At 49.8% G+C, this 27061-nt stretch overlaps 13 protein-coding genes across 13 annotated transcripts; 5 read left to right on the forward strand and 8 right to left on the reverse strand.

The window, feature by feature from the left end:
• Window positions 1-427: 427 nt before the first annotated feature.
• PFICI_10064 (uncharacterized protein) lies at window positions 428-1534 on the reverse strand (the record flags this gene model as incomplete). The annotated part of the gene is made up of 3 exons (XM_007838645.1): window positions 428-841; window positions 933-1392; window positions 1452-1534. The coding sequence occupies 3 exons, from the start codon at window positions 1532-1534 to the stop codon at window positions 428-430; spliced, it is 957 nt and encodes a 318-aa protein (XP_007836836.1).
• Window positions 1535-2634: 1100 nt separating this feature from the next.
• Window positions 2635-2904, reverse strand: PFICI_10065 (uncharacterized protein; the record flags this gene model as incomplete). Its single annotated transcript, XM_007838646.1, has 2 exons — window positions 2635-2706; window positions 2773-2904. 2 exons carry the CDS (start codon window positions 2902-2904, stop codon window positions 2635-2637), a joined length of 204 nt encoding a protein of 67 aa, XP_007836837.1.
• Window positions 2905-4062: 1158 nt separating this feature from the next.
• PFICI_10066 (uncharacterized protein) lies at window positions 4063-5432 on the forward strand (the record flags this gene model as incomplete). The annotated part of the gene is made up of 2 exons (XM_007838647.1): window positions 4063-4395; window positions 4449-5432. The coding sequence occupies 2 exons, from the start codon at window positions 4063-4065 to the stop codon at window positions 5430-5432; spliced, it is 1317 nt and encodes a 438-aa protein (XP_007836838.1).
• An 811-nt stretch (window positions 5433-6243) lies between these two features.
• Window positions 6244-7355, reverse strand: PFICI_10067 (uncharacterized protein; the record flags this gene model as incomplete). Its single annotated transcript, XM_007838648.1, has 2 exons — window positions 6244-7155; window positions 7209-7355. 2 exons carry the CDS (start codon window positions 7353-7355, stop codon window positions 6244-6246), a joined length of 1059 nt encoding a protein of 352 aa, XP_007836839.1.
• Window positions 7356-10282: 2927 nt separating this feature from the next.
• On the forward strand, window positions 10283-12231 carry PFICI_10068 (uncharacterized protein; the record flags this gene model as incomplete). Its single annotated transcript, XM_007838649.1, has 6 exons — window positions 10283-10480; window positions 10534-11014; window positions 11085-11405; window positions 11459-11514; window positions 11585-11798; window positions 11849-12231. The coding sequence occupies 6 exons, from the start codon at window positions 10283-10285 to the stop codon at window positions 12229-12231; spliced, it is 1653 nt and encodes a 550-aa protein (XP_007836840.1).
• Window positions 12232-12397: 166 nt separating this feature from the next.
• On the reverse strand, window positions 12398-13169 carry PFICI_10069 (uncharacterized protein; the record flags this gene model as incomplete). The annotated part of the gene is made up of 3 exons (XM_007838650.1): window positions 12398-12937; window positions 13012-13053; window positions 13116-13169. The coding sequence occupies 3 exons, from the start codon at window positions 13167-13169 to the stop codon at window positions 12398-12400; spliced, it is 636 nt and encodes a 211-aa protein (XP_007836841.1).
• An 810-nt stretch (window positions 13170-13979) lies between these two features.
• On the reverse strand, window positions 13980-15794 carry PFICI_10070 (uncharacterized protein; the record flags this gene model as incomplete). Its single annotated transcript, XM_007838651.1, has 4 exons — window positions 13980-14294; window positions 14487-15427; window positions 15486-15548; window positions 15617-15794. 4 exons carry the CDS (start codon window positions 15792-15794, stop codon window positions 13980-13982), a joined length of 1497 nt encoding a protein of 498 aa, XP_007836842.1.
• Window positions 15795-16600: 806 nt separating this feature from the next.
• On the forward strand, window positions 16601-17679 carry PFICI_10071 (uncharacterized protein; the record flags this gene model as incomplete). Its single annotated transcript, XM_007838652.1, has 2 exons — window positions 16601-17007; window positions 17076-17679. The coding sequence occupies 2 exons, from the start codon at window positions 16601-16603 to the stop codon at window positions 17677-17679; spliced, it is 1011 nt and encodes a 336-aa protein (XP_007836843.1).
• A 479-nt stretch (window positions 17680-18158) lies between these two features.
• On the reverse strand, window positions 18159-20987 carry PFICI_10072 (uncharacterized protein; the record flags this gene model as incomplete). The annotated part of the gene is made up of 5 exons (XM_007838653.1): window positions 18159-18172; window positions 18242-18755; window positions 18806-19107; window positions 19161-19305; window positions 19356-20987. 5 exons carry the CDS (start codon window positions 20985-20987, stop codon window positions 18159-18161), a joined length of 2607 nt encoding a protein of 868 aa, XP_007836844.1.
• A 1147-nt stretch (window positions 20988-22134) lies between these two features.
• Window positions 22135-22971, reverse strand: PFICI_10073 (uncharacterized protein; the record flags this gene model as incomplete). The annotated part of the gene is made up of 2 exons (XM_007838654.1): window positions 22135-22778; window positions 22839-22971. 2 exons carry the CDS (start codon window positions 22969-22971, stop codon window positions 22135-22137), a joined length of 777 nt encoding a protein of 258 aa, XP_007836845.1.
• A 1209-nt stretch (window positions 22972-24180) lies between these two features.
• PFICI_10074 (uncharacterized protein) lies at window positions 24181-24768 on the forward strand (the record flags this gene model as incomplete). Its single annotated transcript, XM_007838655.1, has 1 exon — window positions 24181-24768. The coding sequence occupies one exon, from the start codon at window positions 24181-24183 to the stop codon at window positions 24766-24768; it is 588 nt and encodes a 195-aa protein (XP_007836846.1).
• An 83-nt stretch (window positions 24769-24851) lies between these two features.
• On the forward strand, window positions 24852-25542 carry PFICI_10075 (uncharacterized protein; the record flags this gene model as incomplete). The annotated part of the gene is made up of 2 exons (XM_007838656.1): window positions 24852-25142; window positions 25192-25542. The coding sequence occupies 2 exons, from the start codon at window positions 24852-24854 to the stop codon at window positions 25540-25542; spliced, it is 642 nt and encodes a 213-aa protein (XP_007836847.1).
• Window positions 25543-25794: 252 nt separating this feature from the next.
• Window positions 25795-26750, reverse strand: PFICI_10076 (uncharacterized protein; the record flags this gene model as incomplete). Its single annotated transcript, XM_007838657.1, has 2 exons — window positions 25795-26558; window positions 26615-26750. 2 exons carry the CDS (start codon window positions 26748-26750, stop codon window positions 25795-25797), a joined length of 900 nt encoding a protein of 299 aa, XP_007836848.1.
• Between the last annotated feature and the right edge of the window lie 311 nt (window positions 26751-27061).

Here is a 27061-nt window from a genome sequence, read left to right on the forward strand (position 1 = left end):
CTGCCTATATCAGTGCCCACAAAACGCTCTCTCACATCATCGTCATGGAGCATGGCATGATAAGTCACTCAACGTGAAATCATCAAAATATTCATGTTCATCAAACTAACTCAACTAAAGGGAGTATCATAACGCTCATGATTCATTGCCTGCCCCTAATTCGTGCTTAAAAATGAACTCATTGCTTCTCAGAGCCAGGTACTTTCGAGGGGATATCTCCAGTGGGCGCAATGGGGGTGGACTCTGCGGTGCCCGCCTTCGGGCCAGGCTCTGGGACACCAGATGTCGAGGTAGATGCGGCTGGACGAACAAAAAAACAATCAGCAAAACAAATCAACCACCAAACGACCAGAATTAAGGAAATATGGGTGCTGGAGTGCTTCCAGCCAAAGCAGTCTGTGGCAACGCTGGAGCCATGTTGACCTGGTTAGGAGCAACTGCCTCCATTTCCACAAGCGCACTTTGACTTTTCGCACGAGCACTCGCTTGGCTTTCCGGAGCAACCACAAGTTGTTTGTCGTTCTTTGAACTTTGGGCAACTGTCGCAGACACACTTGTCCTTCTCGCAGCCACAGACTCCTTGGTCACCCTTACAACCACATGTCGTGTGGTTATCAACACCAGTCGGATATGGTTTGAACTCACTTGTGCCTTCTGGTCCTGCGCCAGCGGACTTGTCCTTTCCAAAGACGCGCTCAAGGCCAGATGCCTTGTAGGCACTGCCGCCGTGCTCGTCCTTCTTCAGATCTGCGAGGCGGCGGGCTTCGGCGTGAATGTCCTGGACCTGGCGGGAGCCCTCTGTGTAGAAGCCGACAAGCTTCTTGCCAGTGGGAGTGTTGGTCTGAACAAATCTATGGTTAGCTTGGTTTCCAATCGTAGAATACAAATGCCTCTCGAGGTGGAAATATCGTTTGTGGTGACTGATCACTTACGGCCTTCTCAAAGTATGAGTTCAGGCCACCCCACAGGGTGTTGGCTCTCTGCGTGATACCGTACGACTGGTCTGCCGTCTTGGCTCGGTCTGTGGCGTGGTACTTGGTATCTAGGTTCTGGAGAGTCGAGACGAAGCGGGTAGAGACGCCGTGCTTCGAGTCAAGCTCGATAGCTCGCTGGAGAGCAGCATCGCCGACAACGTAGCCATGTGCAAGGTACTCAGCAAAGATACGGCTTCTGGGCTTCTCCTCTTGGGTAATCTCGTCGCTGTCCCGGTCGAGGTTGGTGGTCGGGGCGTGGTCGTCGGCAGAACCCTCGTGGGTGACGGAAATCTGGTTGGGGCCGAGCTTTGTGTTGTTCAAGAGCTGAGCAGTCTTGGCAGCGGTCTCCTTCTCAAAGACGACGGTGGCCTCCTTGGTCTTCTCGGTAGGGGTAACCTTGATGTCAGTGATCTTGCCACTACTAGATGTTAGTCTGCGCCCTCAAAAACGCATGTTTTGCGTAAAAGAGACACCGACCAGAAGCTGAAGAAATCCTTGATTTCCTTGTCATCGGTCTCCGCCGAGATGTTGGTAACGTGGACAGTCAGATTGGCAGCCATGTTTGTAGGATATGAGAGGATCTTGGTGAAATGTAGATGATTGTTGTTGTAGCGGGGTAGTAGTGTGAGGTGGTATGTCGTCAATGGATCTTTGTTGGTAAATATTAGGTGGAATGTGGAATGTCAAAGAAAAGTGGTAGGACCCCTCAAGTTGTTTTATGGGCAGGAGAATAGGAGGCAACCTCTGGCCAGACCAGAAAGTGGGCAAGGGCTCATGAATGTTTGGCCTAGAAAGCACTGGCATCTGCTGGCTCTGTGACGCGTATGGCGAGCGGAAAGCTGCGATACTTGCTTGCTTTGGGGGGGTAGCTCACAGTACCTTGCTCCAACCTAGTCTTGCTGTGCTGTAATTGATCCATACCTACGACTTAGTACCTCATTTCTCAGCGGTGGGTGGAGGGGCAATAACCCACGTCATCGTTTGGTGGCTTGCGACGGCACGTAGCAATGTTTTAGACTCGGCTAGGCCTGCGTCGGGGAGGCTGTGCACCAATAGGCCACCCGTATACTTGAAATTGTGTGGCGCAAGATGGCCAACATTTGGGGGATGCCGGGGCTGGTAAGTAACATGTTGATTCGATATTCTTGTGTCCTTGGATAGCTCTAGGCTTCTACAATAATTTTTTATGCTTGCGTTGTCCTTTTCGCAATTTTGATTCTCGAACATTTGTTTCGAAATAGACGCATTTCCCCTAGGCCCCTGTCCACCTATACTACGAGGTACATTGGCGTCGACGTTTAGCATGTGATCCACCTCAATACCCATTGAAACCCGCTTGCCGCCTGTACACAATTGCGCCCGTTGGAGTTGACCAGGACAATATACACCAGAATTTGGATGTTGAAAGGCCATATTTATCCTCATTATTTACGTGTAGTCGCTGTCTTGACATGATTTATTGCACCAGCTTCTGAAGGTATGGTGTGATACCATCTCATTGGTCACAATGTAGGCAATATAGGAAACATTCGTAGAGTGCGGGGTACTTTGATTTCATTAAAGGTACGGCCTGTACCTGCTGTAAGACGCTCTATTCATACACTTTAGATTGTTCATTCCATCGTAATAGTTTATGTTTATCTCCCTTGTCGCCATCGAGTCATTTCTCGGTCTTGGTGAACTTGGAGGCCAAAGCATCATCGAGGGCACCCTTGGGGTTAGACTCGAGGTTCTAAGCATGATCCAGTTAGCATCAAGTTGCCGGTTTACAAATGGAAGATTGCTTCATATGGCTTACCTTTAGCTGATCTTGCTGCTCGCCCTTCTTGTTGTCGGTGTTGATCTGCTCGAGGCCTTGTCCAGAGGCAGGCTGGTCCTTCTGGGCGCTGGTCTGGCGCTCAGGGGGAGGGGACTGACGACCTTCAGGCATTGTGGATGGTGGTTTATTGAGGGTGAGAAAGTCTATACGGAGGTTTAGTTACTTCAACGCGCCATGTCAGTAATGATTAATAGAGCAAACGTACATTCGTTGAAAGTGGTGGTGAGTTTGAAATCGTTTTGTGATTGCTTGTTGACGAACAGGATAGAAATCAAGGAGGATTGAGTTTGAGATTTATGTATTTGCGAAAAGAGCTCCTCAACTGCTAGCTGCTGATTAAGTCGTGCAGTTGCTTGCTACTGAATACAGATTGTCTTACAGCAATTGACATCAGATTGTCCCTAGATGAAGTCATGGTCCATATTAAAGACCCTCTACGTCATATCGGCCCTTGATAGGTGAGAGCTCTGGATAGTGGAAGGCGCTTCAAGCGGGCTCCGGAACAAACACAGCGGGCAGAGTGGGTCAGCAACCTTAGCACTTGAACCCTGTGAGCTCATGTGGGGTGAGTGAGGGGCCGCAATTGCGACATGATGGCCTTGACGGGCAGACTTGAGTGGTTAAGGTGTCGTGACGGTCTTGCAGATCATCAAGAGTAGACCTAAAGCCTCACTGAAGCGAGTAATATCTCGCCATGAGGCTGAAGCTTTCATATCTGATCTCGATGCAGATAAGTGCAAGCGCAAGGTACGGATTTCATACACCACCTAGTACCTTGATGTAAACTCCAGATGCCCGAGATGCCCTGTCCAAGTCTCAAAGCCGTGCCAGACAGTGGCGGTGAGTGGAGACAACGGCATCTGCCTTAGTGCTGCAGCCTGTTGCCATAGGCTGTTCGGGGTCGTGTCCCATTAACACTCGACGCGAATCTCCTGATGCGACCACTTTGACGCGACCGCATGTTCATGCCGCTATCTTGGGGTTTGTGCCTTTTGAAACCTACAATTCCCTTTGAGTCGCCGCGCACCAAAACACGGCCAAAAACAACACATGGAGAGCACAACTCGCACCGCCTACGTTTATCACAAGTAGCAGCTCCCAAGGCTTTACAAATGAATACAGTCACGATTCCAGTATTTGCCTTGTGATCACCCCGCCTAAGAAGAACGTCTTGTATCCAACAGCCAAAACTTGCGACTCTCCCCCGACACACTGTTGACCTTGTCCCCATTCAACCTGCGTTAGAGCATCGAATCACTCACTGCCATCATGCCGGACGTCAACTCGATCCCGGCGTCGCCCTCGAGCATAAGACGTCCATCGGCTAATGCCTCAGCCCAACCTCATGTCGCTGCGCCAGTGCCCCCCGCCTCAACCTCGCCGACACTGAACATTCTCCCTTCGAACCAACAGTCGTACCACCAAGGCGTTCCAGGCTCTTTACCATCGCCGTCGCTCACGACCGCAGCCAGTATCCCACCCCCAGCGGCACCGGGTCAGGATAATGCTGGTGTAGGCGCTGGTCCTGGACCAATCCGCCATCCACGACCTTTGACTGCTGCTGAACTCCATCAGCAGCTGGAGGCCGAACAGGAACTACTGGTGAGCTTGGCTTGACGTGCCACATATCTGCTTTCCCTAATCAGTCTTGCCAGGTTAATCGATTGACTCGAGATTTACAAACACTCCGAGCAGCTCACAACTCTTCTGTTGCATCGAATGCCTCATCGGCTTCCGCTGCTACTTCGACAGATCAGGCGCAGTCCTCATTCGTAGACACGCATTTATTGTCTGGTCCCGGATTCCCTCTACCCACAACCAGTGCCGACCGTCGGCACCAACGCACAAGTTCCAGTACCAGTGCAAGAAGCTTCAGTCACCTTGCGTCTGCAGGCTCAACGCCAGCACCAATCCCCATCAGCCATGCACCTTCTGGTAATCCAGGCTCTGTCCTCGAGGCTGCACGGAATCCAAGAAGCAGCATGTCCATGTCGCGCCAGAATAGTACCGCTTCCCACCGGAGTGCAAGCAGGTCGCGCAACAGGTCACCACGTCCTCACGGCGGTCCTGGATCATATTCGCAGCCCCATGGGTTTCCTTACACTGAGCATCCAAGTGGGTCTGGATATTTCCCACCCCGTAGTCACCCGACGTCCAATAATCAGAGCACTGCTGCTACACCTGGATCCGAATTGTCACCCGGCCTGATGCCTGCGACCTTGAGATATGAAGAGACGGCATTCTATCGCCAGGAGCTTGACACAGCGAAACGCGAGAATGAAACCCTGAAACGACGTATCAAGGAACTTGAGAAAATGGTTCGTGAGCGACGAGAAAGTGATGCCTCTAGAACTAGTGGAGGTGGTGGTGGTGGTGGTGGTGGCGGTGCACGGATCAGAAGTGAGAGCACAAGCACCACGGCAAGCGTCAGCGTCAGCGAAGCAGTAGGTGCAGGTGGAGGTGGCACAAACATCGCCGGCGGCCGGAGAGACCCTCCTGGCCGAGGTGGAATGTCCATGGAGAGGGCTTTCAGTACCTTGAGCATGGCTGGAAGCGTTGGCGTCGGTGTTCCTGACGAGGAGTTGCAAGTCGGCGAGAGCGCATCCAATACGGGTATTAAGTCCCAAGAGCAGAAGTAAAATCGTGATATCAAGGGGTAGAGAGGTAGGAGGGTATAGGTTCTGGCTTACTGACTGCAAATGAATCAACAGCCACTGAAGCTGTGACGTGTCAGAGTATTAGGATTGATGGGTAATGAGAGAAGCTCATGGACTGGTAAGTGTCTTGTTGACACACGTCATGGGGACCATGGCGATTGATGGAAAGGATCAAGGCAATGTTATGGTCCGGTTGGCATTGATGCAATGTTTTGACTTGGTACTTGTGTACCTGGTAGTTAGACCCACAAAGCGAAAGACATGCTTTTTAACCATCAAAAGATTCTTCTCAGGATCGTGACATCTTCTATTGACCAAAGTACGATCCACATCATAAAGACATTCAAGGAGCACATATACGAAGCTAGCGAGGCACCCATTCCTTGTCAAGTTCCGAGCCCCTATGTAATTGGACATACCGCGGGCCACTTCCTGTCCACGTTATCAATACTCGTCATTATGCCATTGTCTGAAGATGAGCATCACCAATGTTATTCTTGACGTGCTACTTTTATAGCATCACTGGTACCAGAAAGGGCAAAGGTGCCTTTCTGTTCAGCTATTCAAGCAGTATTCGTGTAGCAAGACACATTTTTGAGCATTTATCCACCTTGGATAATGACTGGGTTAGACTTGAATCATGAGATGCATGGCAATCAATCAACGGTAGAAGTCCGTCTCTTCTTATTGCCATCTATGGGTCTAAATACCAAGATTGTCCATAATACAGTGTTCATAGCCTTTAGAGTCGTCATTGAAATTCATGGCGAAGCCATAGTTTGCTGCAATCCATCTACCTCAAATATAAGAAAGCAAAGAACTCCAGTAACAGAATCGCGTAAAGAAAGCCCTCCACGCCTGCACCCACCAAGAACACTTTGGCATACATCTTATAAAGCCGTAGCCAAATGCTGCCATTCTTCATGGATTTATATGCTTGAGTCATTGTGAGATATCCCGTCTCGTGCACTCCTTCAACACCAAACGTGCGATCCACCTTGACAATGGTCTCCTTCTCAACTGGCAAAAGCGACGCCTGCACCCTGACTAGGGCAGCCTGTGCCGGTATATAAAAGACAGCCAGGAAGGCGTAACGGATGACAATATAGACGCCAATTTTCCACGCTTCAACCTCTGGAGCAAACGTCTCGACTGTTAAGCCGGTAGGATATTGAGGGAACAGTGGTATTTTGGCCATTTCACCATGCAGCAATACAACGGCAAGAATGGCCACGGACTCTGCCATGGAGGCTGCAAAGCAGGCAAAGAGTGCGGGAATGGCAGTGGTGTGGAACGCCATTCGAAAGCCAGGCAGCTGGATTGGTGACGCCTTCTTGTTCTGTCTGATCATGGCACTGTGAACCCATGCCATTTGCAACTGCAAAGTCAGAATGGTTATCACGACGTCGCTGGCCAAGTCGGGCACCAAGGGCACGGCTTTCAGAATCGCAGCCAGTGTAGCTTGAGCTGTAATGAGCAAACAAAAGCTACTACTCGCTTGAAATAGTGACGCAAATCTACCGACTGACCATAGGAGCCGGTGAACGTTGCAGATGCTATCGGTCACAGGCCTGGCATCAGCGTCGTGAGATGGTTCCGTGGCAGCTCCGGGCCCTTGCCTCTCACGCATTGGAAGTGTCTCATACTCGTGTTTGCTCTCGACTATAGTGAGGACTGGAATCACACTCCCAAGTGTGTAAATAAGCTGCGACAGTCAGCATAGAAATACAACGCCAAGCACGGCGAGCGATGACTTACATAGACCAAGCCAGAAACAATAAATACAGCATTGACAACGGCTGCCCCGAGAAAGATGAACCCGTTGACCGAACCAGGATTGTCGCTATTCGCTGGCGGTACCTTGACTCTGGCGAACAAGGTCGCGGCGACTTTAATGTCCAGCATTGCAGTGCTTGTAGATCCGACCTCGACTTTCGTGTGAATATCACTTGTAGCATGGACTATGCATTGTATTGGAGTATTCCGAATGCTCGAGAAATCAGATATGAAGAAAGGAAACCTGGAGCTTGGCCGTGAGCTAAAGACGAATTTTGGCCTGTCTTGATCCTTCGGGAGCTGGACAGGGCGAAGCTCATCAGATCATAGCATGTCGGCGCCCACATGGCACAGCCTAGCAGGGCGACGGTAATACGGCACAGGAAGCTTAGCGTTGCATTGTATTTAAGACTCCTTGTCAACGTCGAGAGTGCAATGGAGAAAGGTAGTATGTGTAGACATTATTCTGGTCCTGCACGCATGTAAATATTTTCGACAGTTCTTGTATCATTTACTATTCTCGGGAGAGATTTTTTCTAATTCACTGTAGAATTTGTGAGGCAGCCTGTTTCAATCTTTCAGGCGATCCACTCATATAGGTGGCCCGTTGAATTAACACGAGTTTGACGGACGTAAGAGAAAAGAAATAACCTTGAATCCTTCCAAAGAATCGCCGCTAGCGCAGGGGTGGTCCTGAACCTCATCAGGCGGCCGTATAACATCTGCCTCCCCTGCTAGAACAGATTTGTAGCTTTTTAAAAGTGATTGAAATTCATTAAAATACATTGCTGCACCCATTCTCCAGGACAAATAACAACCAGCCCTGAATAATGGCGGACAAGAGTAAGAGTACACGGGCTTCCATGTCAAAATGGCTATCCTGGAACATGCGAATCATTATTCCTGCCCTCTGTCTAGTCATTGAGATGCTGATCTGTAGTCACAGCTAGAGTCATCATCGGGAAGCCCACTCCATTGAGTATCCAAGACGATTGGCGCTGTTTCTTCAGTAATCCTGACTGTCAAAGTAGGATCAAATGTCGACATGGGTGTCCCTCCGATAGTCGCCTCTGCCCTTCCCTGAGCTGCCAGCCGATCCAATCGGGATTTTCGGCCAGGGATAGTAATCAACTTGTGGAGAGGCGGCAAGCAAGATGCAAAAATGCCTAATCCAGTCTCTACAGTGGAACAAATAACGATGACACTAAAATGATCTTCATACATGCATTAGCTCGATTGAACGCCGGAGTGAATATTGAGGATACTCACAAAGGCTGTCTTGTGGAACTCTATAGTATTTCAGGTAGGGCATTCTCACGATAGCTCCTATACTGGCAAACGCGCCCAATCCCAAGACAACCATGATTGAGCGCTTCTGTCGTTTATCCATATTCAGCTTTCTAATCATCAAAAGGGGCACCACTGCACAACCCCAATCTGGGAGGATATTTATTACACTGAAAGGCCAACTCATGGTAGGAACAAATGTATAAGACTTGCAAGTACCAAGAGAAGGGTCAAATTGTGCTCCGGGAGGGACACATATGACGAGAAACAGAATGAGACATATCATGGAGACGACCATTTCTGCAGCCATTAATGTCCAAAGCACGATCGTATATCGGCGGTCGGTGGAGATGCGCATCATGGCGAGCGCAATAGAAGCCTTCACCAGATTGAGGGATACCGCATAACCTATGCACCAGCCACCCAAGTCGTTGGCAGCCATCGAGAAGTTGGTCTTGTTCAGCTTCGAATCTAGGGTTCCAGCACCATGGAATCCAGCTAGAATCGCGAAAATCGAGCACGGAACATATGCTGCCTGTATCATAGGGGTACTCTGATTAGATGGATTGTAAATATGCAATGGAAGAAATGGAAGAAGCGGTTTTCAAAGTTAAGACAGAGAGTGAAACCACTCACATAGCCCATACAAATCACTGTATCATCCCACCCCCATGCCTTCTTAGCATCAAACAACCCAGAGCGTATCCAAATTCGCAGCGCGACGACGACGACCGTATTGGGAACGAGTAATATGAGAGTCGTGATAATAAGTGCTAAAGCCAAGCCTTCCACTTTTGGACATGGAGGATCGGGGTGCATTGCAAATAATGCCCGTCTTGCGGCGAACTTGACTTGACAAGCAGAACGACTAGAGAGCCTTCCAAAAAGGACGTCTTCAACAAATGGGCTGAAATTTTGAGTAGTAAGTGGGTCATTATCTTCGAATGCGCGCAGAGAATCCCATTTTTCCCACCAGGCACTTTTAAAGGCTCTAATAGGAGTCTCATCTCGGTGAACATATATGCAACTTCGGTGAGTAAATTGTATTAGGATTGTAATTGGCAGCTAAACCCGAGGTCAGGCCTCGTACTTGCCGAGAACTTCTATCCAATCCCAGTGTGTATATAGCAATCGCAACTCGTAATGGAGGGTGGGACAAGACTTGATATCGGGCAGTCTTGTGGTTCGTTGGAGTTGATTTGGCCAAGAATACCCCCAAGTCTATATCGCAGATGTCCGTAGAGCTAGGATGTGTGTCCCCGCAGTGTGTCTATTGTGCTCTGTGTTACCCCATATCCGGCTGTGTCTCTGGCATCTGCAGACAGAGCGGGTGATTACTGAGCATACTCCAGAGACTGAAAACACGGCAAGACCGAAAGTAGAGGGTGCGTTGTCACCCGCACAACCGCACTTGTTTTCATGCAAGCTTTACTAAGTATCCCAGGTCACATATTGCTTTCTGCGTATTTTGCGCGAGTACTATAGGTTGATACTTATCAGATCATCAATATGCAGCCCAATGGATGGGCAATATTCCGCAATAGGGAAGTGATCCGATACAGAACCGATTGCAGTGGCTCACCACCAAGAACTATCTATACTCGGTACGGTCCGCAGACAGTCTTGTGCGGGGGTTCAAGAATTTCCTCCGGGTCGCATATATCAACCAGGCTACCGCTCAAAATCCCCCGAGAGAAAAGTCCGTCTCCAACCTGTTCAAGTCTATCCATCTTTCCCAAACAGAAATCATATTGTGTCAAGTAGACATCATGGATATTGCTGCAGCCGCCATCATCACTGCGATTGAGTTTGTCTTGGTCCGCAAATGGGAAGACTCGATCGCGACAAATCTCAGCTCCGAGCATGTCCTCAGTCTGTTTTTGACGCAGTACTTGCTGTTGAAGTATTATCGCATGGTCCTTTACCCAAAGTATTTCTCGCCTCTTCGACACTTTCCAGGTCCAAGCGTCAGTCTTTGTTCCTTGGCAGATGGTGTCAGGCCTGTGACTAATTCAAGCAGGGCGGGCACTTGTTTTTTGGACAGACGATCAATATCTTGAGAGCCGAAACTCCAGTGACCCTTTTCAATGAGTGGATGCATAAATGGCCTGATGCTCCCTTTATTCGGTATCTAGGTGTTGGAAATCAGGAATTCCTCCTCCCCAACAGCCCCAGTGCGTACAAAGAAGTTCTTCAGACACATTGTTATTCATTTCGCAAACCCGATTGGTTTATCCGCATGACCAAGGAAGTACTCGGCGTCGGACTGGCCAGCTTGGAGGGCGAGACGCACAAGAAAAATCGGCGAATGCTGAATATCCCATTTGCTGGGCCAAATGTGCGCAAACTTGAGCCCCTTTTCAAGGACAAGGCCCGCGATATTGGCACGGTCTTTGACTCTGCCATAATTTGCGGTGATGATGGGGGAAGGACAGGCGTGATTGACTGTACCGAAACTTTTTCCAAAGCTACACTGGATATTATGGGTGCCTCAGTCCTAGGTGAGTAGTGACCTCTGGTCACACAAGACGTTGACGCATCAAGTGCCTCGCTCTAATCACTGCAAATCAGGAAAGGACCTATGTAGTCTCAACACTGTCCGATATAGAGGAAAGAGCACGGAAGATTCCACGGCCACAGAAGAGTACTCATTCGCACAAGCCTACCACACATTCTTTGCTCCGGGCCCTGTCGGCAAATTGCTGACGTATTTCAATGGCTTCTTTCCGCTGCGATGGCTGCCACTCGAAGCGAACCGCGAGTTCAAGTTTGCAATGAGGTGGCTGAACGAGACTCTCACCCAACTACGCAGAGATCGTTTCCGAGAGATCGAAGCAGCCAAGGCCAAGGGAACATATGAAAGTAGCGAGTCGAGAGATTTGACTACCTTTAGTAAGCTGATACCAAGCAATTTGTCCAGGAGAGAGCTTATACCAAGTCTTTAGTGGTTGAGGAAAGCCTCCCAGGAGGCTCGATAGCTGGCCTATCGGAGGAAATCTTTGTCGGTCATGCAAGTTTCTAGACCTCTTCGGCACATGTCAAAGACTCAGTAACGCTAACATGTTTGAAAGTTACTTCAATTCATGGTCGCAGGCCACGATACATCAGCCAACTTCTTGTCCTGGAGCCTGTTCGTCATGGCTCAGCATCGCGATATACAGGACAGTCTTCGCAACGAGATAACGAGCCTATTTCGTGACTTTTCCGAGCCAGCATATGGTCAAATTGACGAATTAACATATCTGGATAATTTCGTCAAAGAGACTATGCGCGTGTATTGCCCTGGTAAGAAACCTCTTCTCGTGATGGAGGAACAACCCTGCTCATATCGATAGCCGCTACGATCCACAGACAATCGCTTCGAGATGTCATTATTGACGGCCATCACATTCCCAAAGGGACCTGTTTTGACATTGCGCCCTCTATGCCCATGTTCAACCCACTGATATGGGGGCCCAACAGCCACGCGATTGACCCGAATCGTTGGAACAATCTGACCAGTGAACAATCAAACCCATTTGCCTTTGCGGCATTTTCCAACGGACCACGCATCTGTATCGGCAAGGCCTTTGCACTGATGGAAATCAAGACGATACTCATTGAGCTTGTGAGAAACTACAGATTTTTGAGCGTCGAGAAGAAGCACACGGTGGAGAACCCCAACTTGACACTACGACCAGCGGGCATGGAGATTCGGTTGGAGAGGGTAAAGCAGTAGAAGAGAAATAAAGAAACATCTATCGATGGTTGTCCTTCAACTCCAGTACGCTAAGCCATGAGAACTATGCCAAATGCAACCAAATCATCTCCCAACTAGAGTGAATTCAACTAAACAGTCCCAATGAAAATCAAAAGAAAATAGGGGAAGAAAAGTCATGCCCGGCTCAGCCGAGGTAATCGTACACCAAGGTGGCGGAAGCACTATCGCCCAACCCATTGGTCATCTGAATCTTGCCCGTGTAGCGACCGTCGAGGATGCCCCAGACCTGCTCGGAGCGCCAGGCGTCCTTGCCTGACTTGCCATTGGTGCGGACGGACCAGCGCACGACGTGGTCGTCGGGGCCCAGATCGGTGCGGGCGAGCCAGTCGGCCGCGAGAAAGTCGCCGAGCTCGGCGCGCTCGCGGGCCAGGTCGGCCACGGTGCACAGGCGCATGCGGATCGTGAGGCTGCCGACGACGGGCTCGTCCTTGGTGAACTCTACCCCGTCGAGGACGTGCGTCTCCGTGTTCTTGGTCTTGACCCCCAGCGCCCGCAGCGGCGCCGTGCTCATGATGCCCAGCCCCGAGATCTCCGACGTCATGCTCATTTGGTACAGCTCCTGGTTGTCGACCGGGGCCTTTTCGGGGTAGTAGCGATCCATGGAGAAGCCGAGCTTGATCTTGGCAATCTTTTGAATCTGTCGGAGCGCGTAGGGTACACCTTGCTGCACGACATTATTAGATGACTGAATTTCTGACAAGAAAAAGAAAAACGGGCGGAAGATGGGGAGATACTTACCAGAGCCATGATCTCATCTTGCGAGTCGCTGAGCTCCTTGTTCTATAGAGTAAATAGGTAGTTAGCAATAGCCATCAAGATTCCCAAGGTCCAAGAGCAATTACCGGAACAAACTGTCCCTTGAGGGTTTTGATAGTTCTGCCTTGAGGAATAGCCATGATTGCTGATTGATTCTACGATAAAGGTTTGATTAGAGGCGCTGGGATTATGTGTGGGTAGTCAGTGGCTTTCGACAGATCAATACACAAGTGGAGAGATGTTTGGTAAAGTGTTGCTGCTTAAAACCAAGAGTATACACCAATTCTTATTCTCTGTGCTGTATATATATACCGACCATCATATTATTTGATCTTGTACGATAATACGACTTGTCAATGTGGCTTGATGCCTCGGCAAGGGTATACCATACCACCAAGCCCACTGCCGCCAAGCTTACTATACTGTACGGCACACGCCCCAAAGACGTCGCACACAAGTGTCGCGGGGTAAGCTCGACAAAACATGGAACCTTTTCAGGATGCGACGACCTAGTAATTGCAAGAAACCGAGGCGACTTGATTTTTCAGGCCACGAAATAAACCCCGTCATGTCTTCGCGACTGGATAGCTTGTGGCGTGTATGTGAGGCTTTCCTCGCTCATCTGTTCCTGCTTACTGCGAATGGCAACACCTAATTGGGATAATCCACCAAATGCGGGTGTGGGGTAAGATGCTCACCAGCCGAGGCAGGTATCTTATGTTCATGTCGGGTTCGCTCAGCATCCTCCTACTACAAATGTAACACTTCCTTTTCGTGTCGTTGAGTAAGGGTAGCGAATCAAATTCAAGCATTAGAAGACTGATTGTCTGCAATGTGGAAGAAACGTTTTACTCTTTCCAAAGAGCAACAGACAATGAAACTCTGCCCAATACCACTCAAACCAGAGTGCCAATAGCTTGAGAATTCCGTCATTTATCCGCACCCATGAATCATAGAAACCAGCGGAATTCCGGTACACTCGGCCCATCCCGCAGTTTATAAGTAGGAATATCGCGCGCGAAAGTCTTGACCCCGGCCTTGCGGTTCCTCCTATGGTTGTCAAAAATCATATAAGTGCCCAGACAACCCGCCACAAATGCACCCACGGCACCAAACGTTGCCGTAGTGATGAGCGCCGTCTGGTACTTGGGTGCCTCTCGCGAGAGAAAGATATTGCTCGACACCAAGCCCATGAGATTGGCCAGAGGAACACCGACCGAGGTGAGGAGGACACGACGACCCTCGTGAGCAATATTGTTGTTATACTGTTGAAACATGTTAGCTTCTCAATATTCTCTTGATCGTGTAGCAATTTCCAATAAGTGGTCAAGATGTAGCTATTAGGTAGATAGGTATTTCCCAGGACAACAATATGGGACTGGGAAACAAAATTCTCACAGACAGACTGTCTAGAGAAAATGCAAAAACCAAGAATGCCACAGGATTCGAGTACTTACCCAGGTGGAGAGAAGCACCGACGGGGCCGACGTGCCCCATACCATCATGAAGCAGGCATAGTAGGCCAGGTGCAATTGGGCCTCAACATCGGTGATGGCGGCGTAGATGATGAAGCCCGTAAAGGTAAAGATGAAACCTAGCATGATAAAGGGAAAGCGGAGACGCAAAAAGTCGGAGCTAAAAGCCAGTATCAAGAGCATTGCGGCACCGCCGACGTTGGGAGCCACTGTGTACAAGTTGGTCTTGACCGTATCGTATCCAAGTCTCTGGATGATCTGGGGCATGAAGAGCGACACGGACTGCAGAGGTACGCCGAGGCAAATCTCAATCAGGAGAAATCCATAGGTCGTGGGGTAGGAAAAGATCTTGAGAGCATCCTTGAGATTGAATTCCTCCGACACAATAGACGAGGAATCAACAGCCATTCGGTGGTAGGCTAGAGCTTTCTCCTCCTCATTCAAGAATTTGGCCGACGCTGCGTCGCGTGGGAGATACCAGAAAGCAAAGACTGAAAACAGCACCGACGCTGTCCCCTCGATAATGAATAGATAGCGCCACGACTCCAGATGCGACTTGATTTGGAAAACACCAAATGAAAGCAGACCACTAAAGGCGTGGGCAACATTCGAGGCGGCGTAGAAAATGGCCAAGCGTCGCGCGAGCTCGCCACGACGGTAGAATGTAGTCTGGTAATAGATCACGAGTGGGAAGAAGCCACCCTCGGCCACACCGAGGAAGAAGCGTAGAGCAAAGATGCCCCCAAAGTTGTAGGTGGCGGCGGTACACAGGGTCATGGAACCAAAGACAAACATGAGAATCGGTAGGACGCGGGCAGGTCCAAAACGCTTGCCAACCATGGCGACTGGCGGTGCAAAGAGCACATAGGGTACGAAGAAGATGGAGACTATGAGGTTGTACTGTTCTTTGGGCATGCCGAGATCTGTACTAGCTTGTTAGTATGATGCGGGCGGTGATTCTTGGAGGCATGTATTGCTTACCGTCGGTGAGACCTGCTGTCTGTGCATTTCCCAGATTTCCCTTGTCCAATGCGTTGAAGAGGTCTAGATATTGTGAAAAAAAAAAAGAGTCAGTATGGATGTTCAAGTTCGACCTCTCGTGGCGCACTCACACATGATTGCCAGTACGGGTAGAAGCCGGACATCAAACTTTCGGCAGAGACGCCTCTCGGCGACGGGGTCAACGACACGCGCCGTATCGGCAAGCGGCGCATCGTGACTGTCGACACGTCCAACAGCGACGCCATCATCGCCCTGCGGGTGTTTTTCATCCTTGGAGTCGTCAATCATTGTGTGAATCTCTGCTGCCGGTTGAGTATCTTGGCTTGAACAATGCAAGCCTCAATGGCAAAGACGGGGCAAAGAGAGAGCAAAGGGGAGACTTTGTACAATCCATATCCCTTGCATCTTTGCTCACGACATGGGTGGGTTTTGACGAGAACAGCAGATCCGATGATAAGCTGGCCTTGGCTTTGTGATACGTAGTATCGGTCCTATCCAATCATCCCGAGTCAGAATCATGGTATTGATGCTTGATCAGCGAGCACAACCCTGGATAAGGCGAGGGACTGATATGTGAACAGTGGGGTAGATCGGCCCTGCTGGAATAGGTAACTTCGGATCATTCGCCGACGCCTGCATATCATGGCCGTGCCCTGCAGACAGACAGACAGACCTACTTTATATTTGATCATGACAACCACCAAAACCTATAAATCCTGGGACTTCTTTATAATTAAACCATATGAATATGGTGGAAGCCCATGTAGTAGTGCGTCGCTTATCAGCCTCATGCTAGTAGCCTGGACCTGAACTGCCGTTAGCGGACCCGTCCGAGAACGGCAGTGACTATACGGATACTCCGCACGTCGGCGGACCCCCCGTCTTCTGCGACGAGCTACTTCTTGCCCCCGGATCCACGCCACGGCAGGCGGGAGGGGAAAGACGTGAGGACCGAAACTAACAACTCTTCACTTTGAGTGACTTTTTGGAGTCACAATTCTGGATTGGGAAAATATCATTCAACCTATCCAACCTCCAACCATCCCAACATCTTCACTGACAACCGCAACCCCACTCGGAATCAGACGGACACAATGGCAGCAGGACAAAACCAGCCTCCGTATCCTCTTCACGAGTCGACCAAGGGTCGCATCAATGAAGAGTACGCCGCCTTTTACAACAAGCACATCATCGACAAGCAGCAAGTGCACCTGCAGCCAGTGGAAGCGTCCAGGGCCAGCGGTATCCTGATTCCTGGAGCCGGCCCGTTGCAGCCCGTCGCCAGCACCGTCGACTACTCCATCTCCCGAAAGGAGAGTCAGGGTCCAGACGTCAAGGTGCGGTGTTTTACTCCCGAGGGAGACAAGCCTGCTGCCGGGTGGCCCGTGTGCATCTACTTTCACGGAGGTGGCTGGGTTCTCGGCACGATTGATACTGAGAATGTCATTGCCTCCAACTTGTGCGCCCGGGCGAAATGTGTCGTGGTGGCAGTAGACTATCGGTAAGTGGCAGCAAAATGCTGTCTACATGTCACGTATTGGGCCATCAATCTGATACAACCTCTTCTAGGCTGGCTCCAGAGGATCCATTCCCTGCTGCGGTGGACGACTGCTGGGAGGCTGTGCTATGGGCACTCGGCGACGGAAAGAAGATCTTGGGTATCAACGAGACCAAGCTGGCTACGGGAGGATCCTCGGCCGGAGCGAACCTGGCAGCCATCATGTGCCAAAGGGCCGCCGACCGTGGAGGTCCCAAATTCCTCCTGCAGCTACTATCCGTGCCGGTCATGGACAACACGGCCGACGTTGGCAACAACGAGTCCTGGGCAGAGAACCAGTTTAGCCCTGCGCTACCCGCTGAGAAGATGCTCTGGTATCGGCGCCACTACCTGCCCAAGCAGGAAGATTGGGCCCACCCCGAAGCGAGCCCCCTGTTCTGGAAGGGTGACTGGTCCAAGTTGCCTCCGGCGTGTTTCGTACTTGGTGAGCTTGATGTCCTTCGAACAGAGGGCGAGCAATTTGCCAAGAAGTTGGAGGAGGCAGGGGTGGCTGCCGACGTTAACATCATGAAGGGCCAGCCTCACCCCTTTATCGCCATGGATGCAGTGCTAGAAGCTGGGTCAAGAGCTATTACATTGTTTTGTGATGCTTTACGCAAATCTATGTATGCTTGATCATCTTGTATCGAATGCAATGAATGAATTATTAGTCGCCCCAGAAGGGTCTATACTCAAATCTTGATGTGTATATATTCGTGAAGCTATTCCGTGGGGCAACAAGTACTTGCAAGTGCGTGAATGAACCCTTGATTAATGCTGTCTCTAGGTTTGATGCTGAAATAGGAAATGTCATGAAGCCTCCACATCCTCCGATTGGTCAACGTTGGTACTCTGAAGATATCACGGCTCGGCCACTCTGGTTCAACCATTACTCGTGATCTCCCGAATCACAAAGCCATGATTCTACTGGACCTTCCTACAGTCTTCTGCTCACCCTTTACCAACACTTGCAACAGAAAGACAACTATCTATGGTCTAAGTCTAAAAGTACACTAGAACTATTGAATGGCATGGATAAAATTGAGACGTCCACCTCATTATTCGTGCAAACCATCCCCGTCATTTCCACGTAGTCTCGTGGTTCCTGTCACTCGTCATGACATGAGTGCTATAGAAACATCAGTGATTAGACGCTCGAGGGGATATTTGTGCCGTAGCGCCAGCATGGAGAACCTACCTGCAGTATAAGCCTGGTACCACGTCTGCGATACGCCACCATCTAGCCATGCAGGGTCAAAAGTCTTTTGTGTGAAAAAGTTCCAGGCGGTATTTTGGTCCACAGTAGCTAGATTGCCGTAAAGAATGCCCCTCCAGCCGCCTTCCACTTGGTCAGCTCGCCCGTTGCTGAAGTAGGTTTGCCACTCTTGTTTCACGAAATTGGCGGACCGAGTGAGCTTGGAGCTGGGAAGCAGCGGCAGCATGTGTATGCCCTGAATGTACTCGAGATTGGGGCCAAAGTATGTCGTGTGGTCAATCTTGTTCTCGAACAGGATGCCTGCAACCCGGTTTCCAATAAAATTCGCGGGTTGAACTTTGTTGTCGGAAGTATAGAGGTAGTAATTATCGAGCGAACGGGTGAGAATCGATAGCATCAAATTACCACGGGCCTCCATGTTGACATTTCCTGTGACCTTGCCCCACATCTTGATGGCATATGCATGCATGGCATCTTCCGAGCTTGATTCTTGGTCCTTTGCTTGAGATTAGCAATAGATCTCGGCCACTTCGAATCGCCACTTACCTTGCCATCAAGAGTCTCATATAGACCATGTGCCCAACTGTGTCCATGGTACCAATCGAAATTGCGCGACACAGGAAAGTACTTGTCCTGGCTGTTAGGGTTGGCAATGTCCCGCACAAGAGTATTCACATAATCAATGTTCGGCTTCGTCAACCAGCTTGGATCGAGATATCCAATGATGGCAGCGGCAAGGATAAAGTAGCCATAGTGGAAGTGATGGTCGTTGTAGTATGTGTTACCAAAATCCGCGCCGTTATTGCCGGTCTGGTAAGTGGCCGAGGACACTATCCCTCCCCAAGCAGCTGGGTTGGTTAATCACTAAATCATGTCTGCTCAAATGGAAGTGCTGGCTTACTTTCGTAATACAGGGGGAACTGCTGTCGGTTGAGCGCAAATCGAGTAAAAGCCGACTTGAGGTTGTTTAGGCCAGTCTGGGCCAGATTCTTGTTCCCCAGGAGATCGTGAACAGTATAGCACAGATGGGCAAACTTTGCCAATGCCTAAAGAGAGATTAAATACTTCTTCAGGGATCAGGTTCCTTCCATCTCACCTTTCCACTAAAATACATTGAGTTCTGGTTGGATTGTTGGTCGACATTCTGTGATATCTCTTTCAAAGCTATCGGGGCAATCGTGTCAATGTATTGCGCCTTGAGCGTCTTTCTTGGTCCTGTTTTTGGATCCCAGGGCGCAAAGTCCATGGCTACTGGCATGTTAGGCTCAACCATGGTCCAGGAGTCTCCGACAATAGCAGTTGCTATCCCCTTTGTCGTGGTCTGCAATTGAATCGTCGTCTTTCCCCCATAGGTTGCAGAATCGAAACAATCCAGATGGTGCGGTAGAGCGTACATTAAAAGCTTGGTGTTGGCAATACCCTCCTTTGCATAATTAAAAGTATAGGATCCCTTTGAACCAGACACGGACCCAGCCAGCGTGACTCTAGTCGGGTATGCACCGCAGGCTGCATCCAAAGTCTGCTCAGCCCCGCCAGGATCCTTTGCGACCTGTATGATGCCATTGAATGGCTTGTCGGCTCTGGCATACCCGTTGTTGACGACAGTTAGATCCAAGCTTTCGCCCCTGGAAGAGTAAGCATATAGGTGCCACGTCTTTCCGTCCTCCAGATACATGGTGTATTTGGTAACCCCAGTTTTGGGGCCTTTGATCGACTTTGTGACCTGTTTGAAGAACACCCCAGAGTTGATGACAGGCGTCGACCCCGAGTAGATTGCTGTCACGAATGCCATGCCCTGCACCAAAGGGAATTTGATCAACACATTGCCATCCGACTTGTCCAGCAAATTGACGTTGACTGATTGCGTGTCCATATTGTCCAGTGTCAATGCTGTTGTCTTGTCGAGTTCTGCAGCTGACAAGCACAGTGACTGGATACCGACCGGGTTGAGGTAGTACTTGACAGCATTAACACCCGACACCTTGGACTGGTCGCCGTAAACCCTCTGGCTTGCCTCAATATGTGATATGGATAGTCCCCAGCTGGCTGATGCCCCTTGACCTTTTGCCCAGGCTACCGAGTATGGGTGCACGTATGCAGGCGCGTTTTGGTTACCCAAGTTGAAATTGCCATAGAACTTATTGGTTTGGTGTGGTCCAGGTCCAGAAACACCTAGGCGGGGCACTGGATGAGCCGACTTGACTGTAAAGATTGCCGCAGGGGCGTTGACGGCGATGGGCGCCCCAAATATGTTCTGAAAGGCTGAAGCTTGGGCCATTGTGGATGTAGCTGTCGGTTTGGTGGCAATGTTGGACCCTGAGCTTGGTATAAGTGAAGTAGGAATTGGAATCCTGCTCGTGGGGAACGGTTGAAGACTCGGTCTTCCGCCGGTTTCGAGGGTGCTCACAAGGGTTCCGGTCGTGTCGGGTTTGATCGCAGATGGCGATGCAGGTATCTGAGCGATGCCTCCAGATATACTCGTCGTTCTGACTGGAACTGTGAGATATCCTTCTCTGTCAATGCTATAGGTCGTCTTTTGTGCAACGGTGAGGTAGCCCTCTCTATAGCGCTTGGTAGCGGTAGGTAGGATAGCAACGGCACTGAGCTGAAGGTATTTTTCGCGTTCTCTTGTGCCCAAGCGGTAGTCTTGTCTCGTATGATGAGAAGGTAATGGCGCGCCTTGGCCGAGGCTGACCTGAAGTACGATTAGTAACAAATACAACAACATGACGACACGAATGAAAGGGCCTGGATCAGGGGAATAAATTAAAGAGACTGTAGTTCTTCAGATGGACGTTGATGTCCCATCCGATGCTTTTATAAGACTTCTTGAAGTGCCGCGAGATATCGTGTCAAAGTTTGTAAAATGTTGAGTTGAATATACGAGTATTGAACATGAAATATCGATGATTGTAACATCAACTGCTTTTGGTGAAGATTGAATGTTTGAAAGTTTTGAGAACAAGCTACACTTGTGCGCTGTCGTGACAATAAATCATGGCAACCAGGTCCCCGAGGAATGGGCACCGGTGCTCGAGGCGACGGTGTTGTAGAAAATAGATTGAGACATTGCCTCGGCCACGCGATATACGAAGCAAAGAATGAGAATGTCTTGAGAAGGAGAGCTAGCTACCTCTTGAGTGTGACAATGCAAAAAGTCTGGAACTGCCGCAAAGTCAATGTCAGAGGCTAGAAGGCAGTCGTTGTAATACCACGAAATGAGTTGACGGTAAAGATGTATATGAGATATAGGTTTTTTTGGAGGATCGAGGGGAGGGAGTTTAGGGCGAGGCGTAGGCAAGGTAACAAGTAATGGTCAAGCACTGTGCTAGATGAATTGCGACATGTTGAATCTGTACCTCAACCCGGCGCGAACATGGTTGGCCAATTTCCGGTGCAAGTCTCGGAAGCTCCAATACATACCTTTGTGATCAGTTCCTGCCCCAATGTATCGAATTGGGAAATGGTTGTATATAATGTAGCAGTTGCGTCGTGACACGGCGGGTTGCAAGTAGTTTAGCAGTAGCAGCACAGCAAGGGCCGGGACACCGGCACCCAAAAGAGAATGACGTGGTGTGTGAGCTAAGCCCCGCCCCACTCTTGAAGAAGAGCATATGAATATTGAATTTCGTAGCGGCATGTCAAATATCGTATCAAATTTATGCATCTCTCCTCATAATCCTGTCTGTGTACTAAAAGTTGAGCTCTGTGACGGAACTTGTGAGCGTTCGATAGACACTCTTCTCCAGGTAGGCCGGCGAGCCTACATGGGGAGTTCCCGTAAGACTCTGTTGGCGAGGTGTGGTAAGCTGGATTGAAATGATCTTGCCGTGCACTTTCCATCCTGTAATGGAATTGAACAAATGCACAGGTATCTAAAGCCCAAGGGCGTCGTATTGGCCATCTTCTGCAGCCGTCACGGAGCTCAACTTTGAAGGTTTGTATGACTTCTTCTGGATAGTGGTTGCACTTGCATGACTGCGATGCTGCCGATGTTCTTTGGATTCCTGACGACTGGATTCCGCCTTCATCTTCTTGCGTTGGCTTTCTTTCTCGCGGCCCCTGGCATCGGTCCTGTTCTCCTTCTCGAGTCGTCGCAGGACCTTCTTCTCCAATACCCATGGCTTACCGAGTATATCGGACCGGAAAGACTTGATCTTGTTCCAGAACTCGACCTCCTGGTTCGTCGACTTGACTTGCTGCATCTTCTGAATCTTGATCTGCTTCTCATCCCGAAAAAGACTCAGGTTGCCCTTGACATCGACCACCATGCCTACATCAATATCTGCGTACGGGTCCAAGGCCGCCTGTTCGGCAGCCTGCTCGGCATCCTTGTCCGCTTTCTCGCCATCTGCCGGCGCGGGCGGGGAGATGCTAATGGTGCATTCAATGCACACACCAGTACTGTCATCAACAGTGTAGACACGACGCGCGTAGAATGAGTCAATCGCCACGACCAACCCAACGACACGAACCCATCTGATGGGATGGTTCAAATGAAAGAATGTATCATCTTGACCTGCAAAACATTGGTAAATATGGTGAAATCAGGCAAAGGACCAGGACAGAGCCAAGTTACCTTCAAACCCCGGGTGCCACCTTAGCTTGGCGATATGGCTTGCCTCCAAGGGGCACCATTTGGTGATGGTTGGGGATAAATGATAGCAATATTGGGGATACTCCTCATATTCGGGCGTCAGCGCACTTGTCATGGCATGTTGCAAAGTCTTGGGCGACAGGAGAGCGAATGGTATTGAGTGTTTTGGTTGGACCAAATGCAGATCTAGGCTGTCAAGTGTCTTGCTTGAAGAATGATGTGGGGGTCGGATTCTTCAACAGCCTGGTTACCACCTACGAGGCGCCCAAATGGGCAATCAAGAGTTCAACGCGTCGGGAATCAGGTGGTAGCCTCTGTCAGGTGGCAGCCAGGTGGTTTCAGACTGACGCACCGATTCATTCGCCGGTTTTGGATTCTTGGCTTCTCTTTTCAACAAAAAGCAAGTTCTATACTTTTATTTTTCGGCTATCTCAATGACACTTGGGAGAATACCTAGCAGCCGATGCGATAGAGTAAAAATGAAGTTGCAACATGTCGGATTTACTTGATACATTGTTCATTGGTGAGACTCTATACCCTATCTCATACACTGGCCGCGGCTTTAGACTCGCCGGACCTTGTAATTCTGCGACTATAAAACAGCAGCCGTTGTCACAACAGTACGATATAGAGGCCGGCGACGCTGTAGTATGTAAAAATTCTCAACACATGGCGTTGACACCAACTCAATTGATATAAGCATAATGAGAGGAGACAAGACACGATCGCTTCAACGATCGTAGTGCGTTCAACGAACTGAGCCCCTATGGCTTGAGACTAGCACATTGTACTCCGGAGTCCGTAGTACGTACCTGCTAATTGGAATGAAGCCTTACATTGCTCGTATTCTGATCCTCGGGTAAAAGCTGAGCTGATCTAATGGTTTCTCATGCTCCATTTATTTACTTATCCCTTTCTTTAGCTCATGTCTTCCTATTATCACGCAAAGTAATGCGGGCAGCATTTTGAAGCCCTAGTCCATGTTCATAAGCACGCTTCTTGTCTTTTTTCTACGCTTTGTCTAGATATCTCTTTGTCTAAATGTCGTTCACTTTTACTCACACTTGCCTACGACACCGAGTCCAGACGTGTAATAATACCAGATATTTGTTTTGCAAATGACTTAAATAAATAATTTCTCCTTTCCCCCCTCATTCCTATTAGCTGTCCCATGTCTTTCTCAGTGGCTTCTTTCCACAAGTTGGTTGCATCACGGTTGCGCATTTTACTATGCCTCGTGACCGTTGCGCTTACCTGGGTGATATCAATCCACTACTTTTCATCAGGTGAACACTGCATTTCTGTACAAAGAATCTTGCATCCGATGGTCGCGGCCGAGGGAGACCAGCAGCCATCTCATTCAACTACTCCCGTCACCTCGCCGCCACATGCCTCTGCCTCTGCCCCAGGCTCTTTGCCGACGCTGCCTGGGCCATGCCAGTCACTGCATGGATTTGAAGACATATTTCTAGTTGTGAGGACTGGCGCAAGTGAGGCTCTAGAGAAACTCCCTGTTCATCTCGAAACGACCCTACGCTGTTTGCCAAACGAGTCATACGGGATCTGGTCTGACCTGGAGGAAACCATTCAAGGCCACCACGTTGGTAATGCTCTCGACGAGGTCAGCCCCAAGATCATCGAGCAGCATGCCGATTTTGACTATTATCGACGCTTGCAGGAAAAGGGGCGAGCAGCATTTTCAGTCGAAGAGCTGGCCTCGTGGGCATCTGCACCAAACTCTGCCAATGGTCGAAATACCCCGGGTTGGAAGCTGGACAGATGGAAGTTCCTACCGCTGGCGAAAAAGGCCTATAACCAGCGCCCAGATGCCAAATGGTTCATCTTCACAGAGTGCGATGGGCACATCAATGGCGCTCGTTGTTATTCTGGTTATCACGTCATGATCCAGTGATACCCTATGTAGGGATGCTTATGATCCTTGGAGATCTCAGGTTCGCGTACGGCGGTTCCAGCTTTGTCATCTCGAATGCAGCAATGAAGTCTGCTGTCGCACGGTACACGGCCAAGATTGATGTATACGAGGATTATACCAGTCATACTTGGGCAGGTGATGGTATTCTTGGCAAAGCTTTGAAGGACGTTGGAGTCGGCTTTACCCAGGCTTGGCCGACGTTTCATGGTGAAAGTCCCTTTGATATGGACTACAATGACTCTGTTACGGGGCCAGACCCTTCTCTATGGTGCTACAATGCCATGACATGGCATCATGTACCTCCGTCTGAGATTCGTGAACTCGCCGAGTTTGAGGATAGATGGAACGTAGAGGTGAGTTTCCACATATTCCAATCTCGCCTGCCTGGTTAACCATGGATAGCACTCGGCGTTACTCCGTCACTCGGACGTTTTCCGCCATCTCGTGATGCCTAAACTCAGGTCTCATTTGGATGACTGGGACAATCTGTCTTCCGACAAAGAATCCTCGGACACGCTGCAAGGCTGCCGCAGCGCATGCGAAAAACAGCCCAATTGCTTCCAATTCTCGTTCCGAAATCATACCCAAACATGCAAAACTTCCTCCGTGGTAAAACTAGGTCGTCAGCAAAAGCAGAGAGACGGTGATGCGATAGAAGAGCATATAACATCCGGCTGGATAATAGATCGAGTAGAAGCATTTGCAGCGGAGATGGATACATACTGCCACGGAAACGGCTGGGTGATAACTTAGAATAGGTTGGACAAGGTAGAACAGGATAGACAAACCATGATCAAAATGGAACGATTGTTTTTACGACGATAGTGTCCCCTTTTGGGAAGAAAGCTTTATTCTTTCAATCTTCAACGGAACCCGAGGCTTGAACTCTTTGTATACCAATTTATCAAAATACTGGAAACCCAAATCTGCTGCAACCATGGACCTTTCGTGACCCTGCCAAATGAACTCCTGGACGCCATGCTGAGTATATCTTCAAAGGTTCCATTACGCTTTGGACCTTTTGCTGCGACCAGATTTACTGGGTTTCGGTCCATCATCCGCTGGCGACTTTCTCTTACCAAGCTTCCTCGATGCGGCCTGAAACTCCTCCTCGGATGGCATACCAGACGGCCCACCTCCGTATTTCGCTTCTAGGCTGTCAAAGAATCCTGCCCTCGACTTTTGTCTGCTCTGAATGAGTGCCGCAAGACCGGCCTCGGGGTCCTTCTTTTCCTTCTTGCCCTTCTTCTTGTTGAACAATTTGTCATGGACCCCCAACTCTTTGGCATACTCCTCTGCTTCGGTAGCTTCGGCTCTGGCAGAACTGACACGAGCATCCTTTGACTTCTTGCTCTCGTTGGTGTAAGCCTTGAAGGCTTTCACATCCTTGCTGGCAATGGCCTCGTCAATGATGGCCCGGAAACGCTCGTCGTCCTCCAAAACATTGCTAAGCATGACAACTTCGTAGACCTTGTCCATGTTGCCCTTGAATTGTTCATAAGCGGCAAGAACGTCATCCTTTTCCTCGTCCGAGTTCTTGTACTGGGCAGCAAACTTCTTGATGGCTTCTTCGGAGATGGATTCGCGAAATTGCTCGGCGTAAAACTCGGCCCACGAAAAGTCGGAACTGCTAAGGGTCTCGGAGGTGTCGCCGGTGGCATCGTAGCGCTTCCTTCGTGTTGGGTCGGACAGGACTGCGTATGCCAGAGCGACCTCCTGGAATTTCTCCTTGGCGGCCTCTTTCTCTGCATCGGAGCCTGAGATCTTGTCTGAGGAGTCTGAGGTTAGCTACGTATTTTTCGGATGATAGAGGGTGTAGTCGTACCAGGATGTGTCCTCAGGGCTTGCTTCCGGTATGCCGACTTGATCTGCTCTGCAGTTGCTTCACGGTCGATTCCCAGAAGCTCATAAGGGTCAATGTTGCCTCCTTGAGGAAGATCTTCCGATTCGGAGTCCGACATGATATGCGTGATTCTTTGCAAGGGGTTTGAGTCGCGTTTCTTTCGAGATGCGATTGTGAAAAGGTTTGCGATTTTGTTTGGGCGATTTCTTACTTGTCAGCTTGAGACAGTTCAGCGCGACCAGTTGCAGGATCGAGCGCGTCGCACGCGTCAGTGGATTGAGCGCCTAAACGTCATGCAAAATTAAAGTGGTTGCCAAGTGAATCTGGGAGCCGCGGGGTAGCTGTTAGTGGGCTTTGGCGGGGCCGCCGCACTAATTCCGGGGCGATGGTACAGTTCTCACGAGTGAAGCCGCTGAATCTCATCAACTC

Source organism: Pestalotiopsis fici (assembly GCF_000516985.1).
Source record: "Pestalotiopsis fici W106-1 unplaced genomic scaffold PFICI_Scf_7, whole genome shotgun sequence".
Lineage (NCBI taxonomy): Eukaryota > Fungi > Ascomycota > Sordariomycetes > Amphisphaeriales > Sporocadaceae > Pestalotiopsis > Pestalotiopsis fici.